Below are 15,494 nucleotides of genomic sequence, written 5' to 3' on the forward strand. Positions count from 1 at the left end.
CACTCATCTCCTGATATGCTCTGTGCTGCTGGGGACCCCTGCTCCTGTCACATGCAGCCCTGTCCTCACTGACAAATCACTCATCTCCTGATATACTCTGTGCTGCTGGGGACCCTGCTCCTCCCACTATATAACCGCTCAGTCTGTGGCTTCATGCTGCCTCCATTCCCCCTCCCTCACATCCTGTCACTGTCCCTGTCACATGCAGCCCTGTCCTCACTGACACATCACTCATCTCCTGATATACTCTGTGCTGCTGGGGATCCTGCTCATCCCACTATATAACTCTCAGTCTGTGGCTTCCTGCTGCCTCCATTCCCCTCCTCACATCATGTCACTGCCCCTGTCACATGCAGCCCTGTCCTCACTGACACATCACTCATCTCCTGATATACTCTGTGCTGCTGGGGACCCTGCTCCTCCCACTATATAACTCTCAGTCTGTGGCTTCCTGCTGCCTCCATTCCCCTCCCTCACATCATGTCACTGTCCCCTGTCACATGCAGCCCTGTCCTCACTGTCACATCACTCATCTCCTGATATACTCTGTGCTTGCTGGGGACCCTGCTCCTTCCACTATATAACTCTCAGTCTGTGGCTTCCTGCTGCCTCCATTCCCCTCCTCACATCATGTCACTGCCCCTGTCACATGCAGCCCTGTCCTCACTGACACATCACTCATCTCCTGATATACTCTGTGCTGCTGGGGACCCTGCTCCTTCCACTATATAACTCTCAGTCTGTGGCTTCCTGCTGCCTCCATTCCCCTCCTCACATCATGTCACTGCCCCTGTCACATGCAGCCCTGTCCTCACTGACACATCACTCATCTCCTGATATACTCTGTGCTGCTGGGTACCCTGCTCCTCCCACTATATAACTCTCAGTCTGTGACTTCCTGCTGCCTCCATTCCCCTCCTCACATCATGTCACTGCCCCTGTCACATGCAGCCCTGTCCTCACTGACACATCCCTCATCTCCTGATATGCTCTGTGCTGCTGGGGACCCTGCTCCTCCCACTATATAACTCTCAGTCTGTGGCTTCCTGCTGCTTCTATTCCCTTCCTCACATCATGTCACTGCCCCTGTCACATGCAGCCCTGTCCTCACTGACACATCACTCATCTCCTGATATACTCTGTGCTGCTGGGGACCCTGCTCCTCCCACTATATAACTCTCAGTCTGTGGCTTCCTGCTGCTTCTATTCCCTTCCTCACATCATGTTACTGCCCCAGTCACATGCAGCCCTGTCCTCACTGACACATCACTCATCTCCTGATATACTCTGTGCTGCTGGGGACCCTGCTCCTCCCACTATATAACGCTCAGACTGTGGCTTCCTGCTGCCTCCATTCCCCTCCTCACATCATGTCACTTCCCCTGTCACATGCAGCCCTGTCCTCACTGACACATCACTCATCCCCTGATATACTCTGTGCTGCTGGGGACCCTGCTCCTCCCACTATATAACTCTCAGTATGTGGCTTCCTGCTGCCTCCATTCACCTCCTCACATCATGTCACTGCCCCTGTCACATGCAGCCCTGTCCTCACTGACACATCACTCATCTCCTGATATACTCTGTGCTGCTGGGGACCCTGCTCCTCCCACTATATAACTCTCAGTCTGTGGCTTCCTGCTGCCTCCATTCACCTCCTCACATCATGTCACTGCCCCTGTCACATGCAGCCCTGTCCTCACTGACACATCCCTCATCTCCTGATATACTCTGTGCTGCTGGGGACCCTGCTCCTCCCACTATATAACTCTCAGTCTGTGGCTTCCTGCTGCTTCTATTCCCTTCCTCACATCACTGCTCCTGTAACTCCTCAGTAAGGGGCCCATTTTTTCAGGATTTTTTAGTTTCTGCTTTTTGTGGCAATAAGAACTTATCTGTCGCCGGGATATAGTAAAGTTTGCGTGTAGGGACAGGGGTACACATGGGACCCCTGCCCTGTTTTGTGTATAAGTAAAGTGATCGTATTAGCAATCCTTTACTTTAACTTCCCGGGGATGCTGCGCTACTGCACATGTGCAATCTGCATACCGTACATGTGCGGATAGTGAGTACCGGTGAGGGAACCAACAAATCCCTCTGCCGGCACTTTAGTGATCTGTAGTCTATTGGCTACAATTAGTAATTCCATCTTTAGATGGCGTTAGGTGTCTATAGGGACTGCATTGTGTTCCAAAATGGGGGAAGGCAGCCCCTATAGATACATACAGGGGATATAAAATACCTGTGGGTAACCGCTAAAAATTAGAATTTTTGGGGAATAGCGCCTAAATATTAATTGAATGGGCCCCTAACACATTGTTTTCAATTTGGGGTGAAACTTGCTACAAGCTGGATGAGATAAGCAGCAGATAAGGAAGGGGGGGGGGGGGGGGGGTTGTTAACCGGAACACCGCCCAATCATTTTGAGAGTTTCACCGTGTGACCTCGATGCGGTCCAAGAAAGTGATATTTTCAACACCCTGAAGAAGATTTGAATTGAATTGCGCTCAGCAAACAATTTCACACATTTGCGCACACTATCTAAACCACCCACAGTGACATCATAATTACGGAAGCTGGAGACGCGCCACACCCACAGCCTAGCCAGGTGTCTGGACACAGCAGCGTGATGACAGCCTAGCCAGGTGTCTGGACACAGCAGCGTGATGACAGCCTAGCCAGGTGTCTGGACACAGCAGCGTGATGATAGCCTAACCAGGTGTCTGGACACAGCAGAGTGATGACAGCCTAGCCAGGTGTCTGGACACAGCAGCGTGATGACAGCCTAGCCAGGTGTCTGGACACAGCAGCGTGATGACAGCCTAGCCAGGTGTCTGGACACAGCAGAGTGATGACAGCCTAGCCAGGTGTCTGGACACAGCAGCGTGATGACAGCCTAGCCAGGTGTCTGGACACAGCAGCGTGATGACAGCCTAGCCAGGTGTCTGGACACAGCAGCGTGATGACAGCCTAACCAGGTGTCTGGACACAGAAGAGTGATGACAGCCTAGCCAGGTGTCTGGACACAGCAGCGTGATGACAGCCTAGCCAGGTGTCTGGACACAGCAGCGTGATGACAGCCTAACCAGGTGTCTGGACACAGCAGAGTGATGACAGCCTAGCCAGGTGTCTGGACACAGCAGCGTGATGACAGCCTAGCCAGGTGTCTGGACACAGCAGCGTGATGACAGCCTAGCCAGGTGTCTGGACACAGCAGAGTGATGACAGCCTAGCCAGGTGTCTGGACACAGCAGCGTGATGACAGCCTAGCCAGGTGTCTGGACACAGCAGAGTGATGACAGCCTAGCCAGGTGTCTGGACACAGCAGAATGATGACAGCCTAGCCAGGTGTCTGGACACAGCAGCGTGATGACAGCCTAGCCAGGTGTCTGGACACAGCAGCGTGATGACAGCCTAGCCAGGTGTCTGGACACAGCAGCGTGATGACAGCCTAGCCAGGTGTCTGGACACAGCAGCGTGATGACAGCCTAGCCAGGTGTCTGGACACAGCAGCGTGATGATAGCCTAACCAGGTGTCTGGACACAGCAGAATGATGATAGGCTAACCAGGTGTCTGGACACAGCAGAGTGATGACAGCCTAGCCAGGTGTCTGGACACAGCAGCGTGATGACAGCCTAGCCAGGTGTCTGGACACAGCAGCGTGATGACAGCCTAGCCAGGTGTCTGGACACAGCAGAGTGATGACAGCCTAGCCAGGTGTCTGGACACAGCAGAGTGATGACAGCCTAGCCAGGTGTCTGGACACAGCAGCGTGATGACAGCCTAGCCAGGTGTCTGGACACAGCAGAGTGATGACAGCCTAGCCAGGTGTCTGGACACAGCAGAATGATGACAGCCTAGCCAGGTGTCTGGACACAGCAGCGTGATGACAGCCTAGCCATGTGTCTGGACACAGCAGCGTGATGACAGCCTAGCCAGGTGTCTGGACACAGCAGAATGATGACAGCCTAGCCAGGTGTCTGGACACAGCAGAGTGATGACAGCCTAGCCAGGTGTCTGGACACAGCAGCGTGATGACAGCCTAGCCAGGTGTCTGGACACAGCAGAATGATGACAGCCTAGCCAGGTGTCTGGACACAGCAGAGTGATGACAGCCTAGCCAGGTGTCTGAACACAGCAGCGTGATGACAGCCTAGCCAGGTGTCTGGACACAGCAGCGTGATGACAGCCTAGCCAGGTGTCTGGACACAGCAGAATGATGACAGCCTAGCCAGGTGTCTGGACACAGCAGAATGATGACAGCCTAGCCAGGTGTCTGGACACAGCAGAGTGATGACAGCCTAGCCAGGTGTCTGGACACAGCAGAGTGATGACAGCCTAGCCAGGTGTCTGTACACAGCAGAGTGATGACAGCCTAGCCAGGTGTCTGGACACAGCAGCGTGATGACAGCCTAACCAGGTGTCTGGACACAGCAGCGTGATGACAGCCTAACCAGGTGTCTGAACACAGCAGCGTGATGACAGCCTAGCCAGGTGTCTGGTCACAGCAGCGTGATGCAAAGCGCAGAGTATAATATGGGCATTGCTCAGTGTATAACGCTATAGGATTATGACACATAAAGGGAAAATCATGGTTCACGTACACAGTAATAGCAGCTCCACCCTGTCTCTGTGTGCGCCATTTCTGTCACCTCCAGGGCATTGTCATTGCGCAGGTAGCCCATACGGTGCAGGCAGCCATCGTGGAAGACGCGGGAGCAGATCCGACACGGGTAGAGACTCTCGGCTGTCCACACCTCGCAGATCTCACACATCTCATCATCGGTGATCTGCAGGGAGAGAACAAGACAACATAAGGACTGCACACAGAGTGTCTTACATCCAGCGCCAGGCTCCGCAGCAAAGGAGTTAATGACTCGCTATCTGGTACTTTTAAATAATGAAATGTTAGTTCTTCTGCTGAGTGCGCCAGGAGGCTGAGATGGAGAACTGAGCTCTGGCATACTGATAGATATTGCTGTGGTGTTGATCCCAGCAGTCTCTGGCTGCTAAATACCAGTGTCAGGGTTCTGTATTCACAGAGACTGGTGCGGAAAGTCAGGTGCGGGCTCCTTGGTGCACGTAGCGCTGCAGGGTAGGGGGCGCTGTTGGCGACACTTGTCAATTATCTGTTTTAATTACTTTCTCTTGCAGCTTCCCCCCCTCTTTGAAGCCCAGGATCTCCTGACCGCCGCTGTCTCCTACCCCCACCCCTTCTGTCGCTAATACCTACACAGCATTCATCAACTCAACTTGAGATTTGTTTGATATTCAGTCACACTGGGGGTCATTCCGAGTTGTTCGCTCGTTATATTTTTCTCGCAACGGAGCGATTAGTCGCTAATGCGCATGCGCAATGTCCGCAATGCGACTGCGCCAAGTAAATTTGCTATGCAGTTAGGAATTTTACTCACGGCATTACGAGGTTTTTTCTTCGTTCTGGTGATCGTAATGTGATTGACAGGAAGTGGGTGTTTCTGGGCGGAAACAGGCCGTTTTATGGGTGTGTGCGAAAAAATGCTACCGTTTCTGGGAAAAAGCGGGAGTGGCTGGAGAAACGGGGGAGTGTCTGGGCGAACGCTGGGTGTGTTTGTGACGTCAAACCAGGAACGAAACTGACTGAACTGATCGCAGTGTAGGAGTAAGTCTCGAGCTACTCAGAAACTGCTAAGAAGTGTCTATTCGCAATTTAGAGAATCTTTCGTTCGCAATTTTGATAAGCTAAGATTCACTCCCAGTAGGCGGCGGCTTAGCGTGTGCAATGCTGCTAAAAGCAGCTTGCGAGCGAACAACTCGGAATGAGGGCCCCTGTTGTTTATTACATTTCAGGATGCTGACATACCCAGGAGTTGAACCCATAGCCTGTGGCATTGCAGTCAAACACTCTATTCATTGAGCTATCTGCCCTTACATATAGAAAGTTAGAGAATCGTAACTATTTGAAGCTTACCTTGTACTTTATGAAACAATTGTCAGCATTGCGGCTGAGCAGATCTATGTAGTGTGTGGCTGCAAGGGATTGGATGTGTGGCTGCACACTACAGAGATCTGCTCAACTGCAATGCTGATTATTTTTTTTACAAAGTACCAGTAGCTTCATATTATTAGGAATCTTATAGCTTTTATGCAGTATCAAATAGACCAATGAGTAGGGTGTTTGACTGGAATGCAACAGGTTATAGTTTGAATCCTGTGTATGGCATAATATTGAAATGTGTTATTTAATAAAGGGTATTTTAACTAAATAACAACAAGATTGCAAGTTAAGTGCATGGATGTGATATAAAGAGGAATTGTGTCCAAATTCAGAGTTCTATAAATGTGTGTGTACAGAATACACAGTATGTGGGAAGGGACATCATAGCATGGGCTTTCTCTGGGATCAATTTTGTCATGCCCCTTCCCCACGAGGCCTGCGCCTTGTTTCCAAATTGCGCCAATTCTCTTTCTGGTACAGGGCATCAAAAAGTCTAGTTACGGCTCTGTGAGATCGCAACATTATAGATTTTGGCCATCATTCCGAGTTGTTCGCTCGCTAGCTGCTTTTAGCAGCATTGCACACGCTAAGCCGTTGCCTACTGGGAGTGTATCTTAGCATAGCAGAATTGCGAAAAGAAATTTCTTAGCAGTTTCTGAGTAGCTCGACACTTACTCTTCCACTGCGATCAGTTCAGTCAGCTTCGTTCCTGGTTTGACGTCACAAACACACCCAGCGTTCGCCCAGACACTCCCCCGTTTCTTCAGACACTCCCGCGTTTTTCCCAGAAACGCAAGCGTTTTTTCGCACACACCCATAAAACGGCCAGTTTCCGCCCAGAAACACCCACTTCCTGTCAATCACACTACGATCACCAGAACGATGAAATTTCTTCGTTAGGCCGTGAGTAAAATACCAAACTTTTTAGCAAATTTACTTGGCGCAGGCGCACTGTGAACGTTGCGCATGCGCAGTTTGCGACTAATCGCTCCGTTGCGAAAAAAACTAACGAGCGAATAATTCGGAATGAGGGCCTTTGTTCACTGCCACGTCAGACAGGATAATACAACCACAGGGCCACAGGGCAACGCTCGCGGGGTTGGGTACATTACGGGCACTGGTGCTGCAGGATAAGATGGAAAGGAAATGACAGCGGGATGTGAATTACAGCGTTTACGCCCATTACGCTCGCCAGTCTTTCCGCACAGCTCTGGATGAATGTTTTACTGTTTGCAACATGTAAAGGTTTCCTTCTACTTTTTCAGTACAATACTATTCTTTCACCCTCAAAAATGAGGTTCACGGGGCATTGGGGTTCCTTTTATAAACAGACAGGATGTCCAGGAAAATCCTGGGTTACTGGAATACCGTCCGGATACACAGTTTTATTACTGTTTAGTTCCCAGTTGTAACAGCAATATGCTGGCGCTATATACTGTATATGTAATTGAATATTCAGTGTATAGTGTTACTCCTGATAGCGAGCCTCAATGAATCCATTAATGTGTTGCAGAGTTATTGTCTATGGTGGTCATTCTGAGTTGATCGCTCGCTAGCAGTTTTTAGCAGCCGTGCAAACGCTAAGCCGCCGCCCACTGGGAGTGTATTTTAGCTTAGCAGAAATGCGAACGAAAGGATCGCAGAGCGGCGGCAAAGTTTTTTTGTGCAGTTTTAGAGTAGCTTCAGACCTACTCAGCGCTTGCGATCACTTCAGACTGTTCAGTTCCTGTTTTGACGTCACGTACACACTCCGCGTTTGCCCAGCTATGCCTGCGTTTTCCCTGGCACGCCTGCATTTTTTCGAGCACTCCCTGAAAACGGTCAGTTGACACCCAGAAACGCCCACTTCATGTCAATCACTCTGCGGCCAGCAGTGCGACTGAAAAGCATCGTTAGACCCTGTGCAAAACTACATCGTTTGTTGCATTAGTACGATGTGCGTGCGCATTGCGCCGTATACGCATGCGCAGAAGTGCCGTTTTTTTGCCTCTTCGCTGCAGAACGAACAAAAGCACCTAGCGATCAACTCGGAATGACCCCCCATGTGTAAATTAACATCGTTCTGTTATAAGAATGGATTTGCCGGTTGCTGCTTAGTCTGCTGAAGTCCGCTATGCTGTCCAGTTCAGATTAACTCCATTAATAACCTTCCTCTAATTACAGGGCACATCCTCTGTCACATAATGGCTTGCGTTACATGTATAAGACCCAATTACAACATTATACATCTGAGCCTCAGCGTAGAAGATAAAGCACCAGTTGGCACCCGGTGGAGATCCCACGCCAACTGCAGACGTCATTCAGTGTTATCTCCTCTGCAGCTGTCGGCACTCTGCCGGCTGGACTGGAGCACTAGCAGGTCGGTGCAGGCCACATGCAGCCTGAGCGTGATATCACTGAGTACATGGTAGATAAATGCCACTTTCTGCCACAATCTGTGCCCGCAAAGCTGTTACAATACTAAACACTGCCCGTCCCCAGCAGGAGACTCTTTGGACTAGATACAAAGCTAGTACATTAGTTCTGCACTGAAACGTGCTGGCATTTACAGTGCGGTATCAGAATGATGAGAAGCGGAGACATTACTCCAGCAAATATTAGTCACGTCACAGGACGTAGATCTGAAGATGCAGATATTACTTCTACAGCAATCTGTGATAACAGCTAGTGACTCCGGATAGAGGGGGTAATTCCGAGTTGATCGCTCACTAGCTGTTTTTAGCAGCCGTGCAAACGCTATGCCGCCGCCCACTGGGAGTGTATTTTAGCTTAGCAGAAGTGCAAACGAAAGGATCGCACAGCGGATGCAAAATAATTTTGTGCAGTTTCAGAGTAACTTTAGACCTACACAGCGCTTGCGATCACTTCAGACTGTTCAGTTCCGGATTTGACGTCACAAACACGCCCTGCGTTCGCCCAGCCATGCCTGCGTTTTTCCTGGCACGCCTGCATTTTTTTCGAACACTCCCTGAAAACGGTCAGTTGACACCCAGAAACGCCCACTTCATGTCAATCAGTCTGCGGCTAGCAGTGCGACTGAAAAGCTTCGCTAGACCTTGTGTGAAACTACATCGTTCGTTGTAATAGTACAACGCACGTGCGCATTGCGCTGCATTCGCATGCGCAGAACTGCCTTTTTTTGCCTGATCGCTGCGCTGCGAACGAAAGCAGCTAGCGATCAACTCGGAATGACCCCCATTGTTTGTTAATTATATGAAAGGAGCAATATTAATTAATTGCTCATTGGTATTTACAAATGATTTTATGATGGGAGAAACATTTTTTTATGGCTTTTTAAATGGTGCCCACAGCATGAAATAATTCATGTCACCACTGTCATAACACCAATTAACGCAGATGTGTTCTCTTACATCTTTGTTCCGTGCGCAGTGTGACTCGGTAGCACTAAGCGTGTTTTTTTCCGTGAAAATACGTCTAAGGGGTATATTTACTAAAATTCGTATTTTTCATAATGAGGTTAAAGTTAAAACACGAATGACATCGAATGTGTAAATTTGCAACTTTTTGAGTTTATTACGACTAATTTAGTAAGCTGTCGTATTCTGCATTTTCGTGTTTACCGATGTCGATGTCATTCGTATTTTTTGGCAGTGTTTTACGGGAGTGAATAGTAAAACACTGCCGACATTAACACAATGAAACTCGGCCGGATCTGTGAGATCCGTGCAGGGTTTCATTGTGAATCTTTCAAAAAATGAAAAAAAGTGTAAAAGTATGTTAAAAAAATGCGTGGGGTCCCCCTTCCTAAGCAAAACCAGCCTCGGGCTCTTTGAGCCGGTCCTGGTTGAAAAATATGGGGGGGGGAAATGACTGGGGTTCCCCCATATTTCAACAACCAGCACCGGGCTCTGCGCCTGGTCCTGGTTCAAAAAATACGGGGGACAAAAAGCGTAGGGGTCCCCCGTATTTTTTAAACCAGCCTCGGGCTCCACTAGCCAGGTACATAATGCCACAGCCGGGTGACACTTTTATTGTGGTCCTGGCAGCCCTGGCATTACATACCCAACTAGTCACCCATGGCCGGGGTACCCTGGAGGAGTGGGAACCCCTGAAATCAAGGGGTCCCCCCCTCCAGCCACCCAAGGGCCAGGGGTGAAGCCCGAGGCTGTCCCCCCCATCCAAGGGCGGCAGATGGGGGGCTGATAGCCTTGTGTAAAAAATGAGAATATTGTTTTTAGTAGCAGTACTACAAATCCCAGCAAGCCTCCCCGCAAGCTGATACTTGGAGAACCACAAGTACCAGCATGCGGTGGAAAACCGGGCCCGCTGGTACCTGTAGTACTAGTAGTAAAAAAAATAAGAATTTACTTACCGATAATTCTATTTTTCATAGTCCGTAGTGGATGCTGGGGACTCCGTAAGGACCATGGGGAATAGCGGCTCCGCAGGAGACTGGGCACATCTAAAGAAAGCTTTAGGACTAACTGGTGTGCACTGGCTCCTCCCCCTATGACCCTCCTCCAAGCCTCAGTTAGGATACTGTGCCCGGACGAGCGTACACAATAAGGAAGGATTTTGAATCCCGGGTAAGACTCATACCAGCCACACCAATCACACCGTATAACTTGTGATCTGAACCCAGTTAACAGTATGATAACAGGGAAGCCTCTGAAAAGATGGCTCCCAACAATAATAACCCGATTTTTGTAACAATAACTATGTACAAGTATTGCAGACAATCCGCACTTGGGATGGGCGCCCAGCATCCACTACGGACTATTAGAAATAGAATTATCGGTAAGTAAATTCTTATTTTCTCTAACGTCCTAAGTGGATGCTGGGGACTCCGTAAGGACCATGGGGATTATACCAAAGCTCCCAAACGGGCGGGAGAGTGCGGATGACTCTGCAGCACCGAATGAGAGAACTCCAGGTCCTCCTCAGCCAGGGTATCAAATTTGTAGAATTTAGCAAACGTGTTTGCCCCTGACCAAGTAGCTGCTCGGCAAAGTTGTAAAGCCGAGACCCCTCGGGCAGCCGCCCAAGATGAGCCACTTTCCTTGTGGAACGGGCTTTTACAGATTTTAGCTGTGGCAGGCCTGCCACAGAATGTTCAAGCTGAATTGTACTACAAATCCAACGAGCAATAGTCTGCTTAGAAGCAGGAGCACCCAGCTTGTTGGGTGCATACAGGATAAACAGCGAGTCAGATTTCCTGACTCCAGCCGTCCTGGAATATTTTCAGGGCCCTGACAACATCCAGCAACTTGGATTCCTCCAAGTCCCTAGTAGCCGCAGGCACCACAATAGGTTGGTTCAGGTGAAAACGCTGGAACCACCTTAGGGAGAAACTGAGGACGAGTCCTCAATTCCGCCCTGTCCGAATGGAAAATCAGATAAGGGCTTTTACAGGATAAAGCCGCCAATTCTGACACGCGCCTGGCCCAGGCCAGGGCCAACAGCATGACCACTTTCCATGTGAGATATTTTAACTCCACAGATTTAAGTGGTTCAAACCAATGTGACTTTTGGAACCCAAACTACATTGAGATCCCAAATTGCCACTGGAGGCACAAAAGGAGGCTGTATATGCAGTACCCCTTTTACAAACGTCTAAACTTCAGGGACTGAAGCTAGTTCTTTTTTGGAAGAAAATTGACAGGGCCGAAATCTGAACCTTAATGGACCCCAATTTCAGGCCCATAGACACTCCTGTTTGCAGGAAATGTAGGAATCGACCCAGTTGAATTTCCTCCGTCGGGCCTTACTGGCCTCGCACTACGCAACATATTTTCGCCAATTGCGGTGATAATGTTTTTGCGGTTACATCCTTCCTGGCTTTAGATCAGGATATGGATGACTTCATCCGGAATGCCTTTTTTCCTTCAGGATCCGGTGTTCAACCGGCATGCCGTCAAACGCAGCCGCGGTAAGTCTTGGAACAGACAGGGTCCTTGCTGGAGCAGGTCCCTTCTTAGAGGTAGAGGTCACGGATCCTCCATGAGCATCTCTTGAAGTTCCGGTTACCAAGTCCTTCTTGGCCAATCCGGAGCCACGAATATAGTGCTTTCTCCTCTCCATCTTATCAATCTCAGTACCTTGGGTATGAGAGGCAGAGGAGGGAACACATACACTGACTGGTACACCCACGGTGTTACCAGAGCGTCTACAACTATTGCCTGAGGGTCTCTTGACCTGGCGCAATACCTGTCGAGTTTTTTAATCATGTGGACGACTTCTGGGTGAAGTCCCCACTCTCCCGGGTGGAGGTCGTGCTGAGGAAGTCTGCTTCCCAGTTGTCCACTCCCGGAATGAATACTGTTGACAGTGCTATCACATGATTTTCCGCCCTGCGAAGAATCTCTGCAGCTTCTGCCATTGCCCTCCTGCTTCTTGTGCCACCCTGTCTGTTTACGTGGGTGACTGCCATGATGTTGTCCGACTGGATCAACACCGGCTGACCTTGAAGCAGAGGTCTTGCTAAGATTAGAGCATTGTAAATGGCCCTTAGCTTCAGGATATTTATGTGAAGTGATGTATCCAGGCTTGACCCTAAGCCCTGGATATTCCTTCCCTGTGTGACTGCTCCCCAGCCTCGCAGGCTGGCATCCGTGGTCACCAGGACCCAGTCCTGAATGCCGAATCTGCGGCCCTCTAGAAGATGAGCACTTTGCATCCACCACAGGATGGATACCCTTGTCCTTGGTGACAGGGTTATCCGCTGATGCATCTGAAAATGCGACCCGGACCATTTGTCCAGTAGGTTCCACTGGAAAGTTCTTGCGTGGAATCTAGCGAATGGGATTGCTTCGTAGGAAGCCACCATTTTTACCCAGAACCCTTGTGCATTGATGCACTGAGCCTTGGTTCGGTTTTAGGAGGTTCCTGACTAGCTCGGATAACTCCCTGGCTTTCTCTTCCGGGAGAAACACCTTTTTTCTGGACTGTGTCCAGGAACATCCCTAGGAAACAGAAGACAAGTCGTCGGAACCAGCTGCGATTTTGGAATATTGAGAATCCAATCGTGCTGCCGCAACACTACCTGAGATAGTGCTACACCGACTTCCAACTGTTCCCTGGATCTTACCCTTATCAGGGAATCGTCCAAGTAAGGGATAACTAAAATTTCCTTCCTTCGAAGGGATATCATTTCGGCCATGACCTTGGTAAAGACCCGGGGTGCCGTGGACCATCCCTACGGCAGCGTCTGAACTGATAGTGACAGTTCTGTACCATAACCTGAGGTACCCTTGGTGAGAAGGGTAAATTTTGACATGAAGGTAAGCATCCTTGATGTCCCGAGACATTATGTAGTCCCCTTCTTCCAGGTTCGCAATCACTGCTCTGAGTGACTCAATCTTGAATTTGAACCTCTGTATGTAAGTGTTCAAAGATTTTAGATTTAGAATTGGTCTCACCGAGCCGTCTGGCTTCGGTACCACAATAGTGTGGAATAATACCCCGTTCCCTGTTGCAGGAGGGGTACCTTGATTATCACCTGCTGGGAATACAGCTTGTGAATGGCTTCCAAAACTGCCTCCCTGTCAGAGGGAGACGTCGGTAAAGCCGACTTTTGGAAACGGCGAGGGGGAGACGTCTCGAATTCCAATATGTACCCTTGAGATATTACCTGAAGGATCCAGGGGTCTACTTGCGAGTGAGCCCACTGCGCACTGAAATTCATTGAGAACGGGCCCCCATCGTGCCTGAGCTTGTAAGGCCCTAGCGTCATACTGAGGGCTTGGCAGAGGCGGTAAAGGGTTTCTGTTCCTGGGAACTGGCTAATCTCTTCAGCCTTTTTCCTCTCACTCTGTCACGAGCAGAAAAGAGGAACCTTTTGTCCGCTTGCCAACAAAGGACTGCGCCTGATAATACGGCGTCTTATTTTGAGAGGCGACCTGGGGTACAAACGTGGATTTCCCAGTTGTTGCCGTGGCCACCAGGTCTAAAAGACCGACCCCAAATGTCCCTTTTCAAAGGCAATACTTCCAAATGCCGTTTGGAATCCGCATCACCTGACCATTTTACTGGTAGAATTGGACAACGCACTTATACTTGATGCCAGTCGGCAAATATTCCGCTGTGCATCATGCATATATAGAAATGCATCTTTTAAATGCTCTATATCTAGGATATCAATATTTCCAGTCAGGGAATCCGACCATGCCAACCCAGCACTGCACCTCCAGGCTGAGGCGATTGCTGGTCGCAGTATAACACCAGTATGTGTGTAAATACCTTTTTGGATACCCTCCTGCTTTCTATCAGCAGGATCCTTAAGGGCGGCCATCTCATGAGAGGGTAGAGCCCTTGTTCTTACAAGCGTGTGAGCGCCTTATCCCCCCTAGGGGGTGTTTCCCAACGCACCCTAACCTCTGGCGGGAAAGGGTATGCAGCCAATACTTTTAAAGAAATTATCAATTGTTATCGGGGGGAAACCCACGCATCATCACACACCTCATTTTATTTCTCAGATTCAGGAAAACTACAGGTAGTTTTTCCCTCACCGAGCATAATACCCCTTTTTGGTGGTACTCGTATTATCAGAAATGTATAAAAACATTTGCCATTGTCTCAATCATGTAACGTGTGGCCCTACTGGAAATCACGGTTGTCTCTTCACCGTCGACACAGGAGTCAGTATCCGTGTCGGCGTCTGTATCTGCCATCTGAGGTAACGGGCGCTTTAGAGCCCCTGACGGCCTATGAGACGTCTGGACAGGCACAAGCTGAGTAGCCGGCTGTCTCATGTCAACCACTGTTTTTTATATAGAGCTGACACTGTCACGTAATTTTCAACAGTACATCCACTCAGGTGTCGACCCCCTAGGGGGTGACATCACTGTTACAGACACTCTGCTCCGTCTCCACATCATTTTTCTCCTCATACATGTCGACACAAACGTACCGACACACAGGGAATGCTCTGATAGAGGACAGGACCCCACTAGCCCTTTGGGGAGACAGAGGGAGAGTATGCCAGCACACACCAGATCGCTATATATATACAGGGATAACCTTATATAAGTGTTTTTCCCCTTATAGCTGCTGTATGTTTTAATACTGCGCCTAAATAGTGCCCCCCTCTATTTTTTTAACCCTTTCTGTAGTGCAGGGAAGAGTCAGGGAGCTTCCCTCCAACTGAGCTGTGAGGGAAAATGGCGCCAGTGTGCTGAGGAGATAAGGTCGCCGAAAAGGGGGCGGAGCCTATCTCCCGGTTTTTTGTATATTCTGGCAGGGGTTAAATGCATCCATATAGCCCAGGAGCTATATGTGATGCATTTTTTTGCCATGTAAGGTATTTCTGTCATGTATTATTGCGTCTCAGGGCGCCCCCCCCAGCGCCCTGCACCCTCAGTGACCGGAGTATGAAGTGTGCTGAGAGCAATGGCGCACAGCTGCAGTGCTGTGCGCTACCTTATTTGAAGACAGGAACGTCTTCTGCCGCCGCTTTCTCCGGACCTCTTCGCTCTTCTGGCTCTGTAAGGGGGCCGGCGGCGCGGCTCCGGGACCCATCCAGGCTGAACCTGTGATCGTCCCTCTGGAGCTAATGTC

The 15,494-nt window shown here is 49.7% G+C and overlaps 1 protein-coding gene across 1 annotated transcript in view; it reads right to left on the minus strand.

The window, feature by feature from the left end:
* Positions 1 to 4,590: 4,590 nt before the first annotated feature.
* Positions 4,591 to 15,494, minus strand: part of LOC135050122 (PHD finger protein 24-like) — a 119,118-nt gene continuing 108,214 nt past the window's right edge. The window contains exon 4 of the mRNA XM_063956335.1: positions 4,591 to 4,791. Within this exon, the coding sequence (XP_063812405.1) occupies positions 4,591 to 4,791 (201 nt within the window). The remainder of the gene's footprint in view (positions 4,792 to 15,494) is intronic.

This window comes from Pseudophryne corroboree, chromosome 1 (genome assembly GCF_028390025.1).
Source record: "Pseudophryne corroboree isolate aPseCor3 chromosome 1, aPseCor3.hap2, whole genome shotgun sequence".
Lineage (NCBI taxonomy): Eukaryota > Metazoa > Chordata > Amphibia > Anura > Myobatrachidae > Pseudophryne > Pseudophryne corroboree.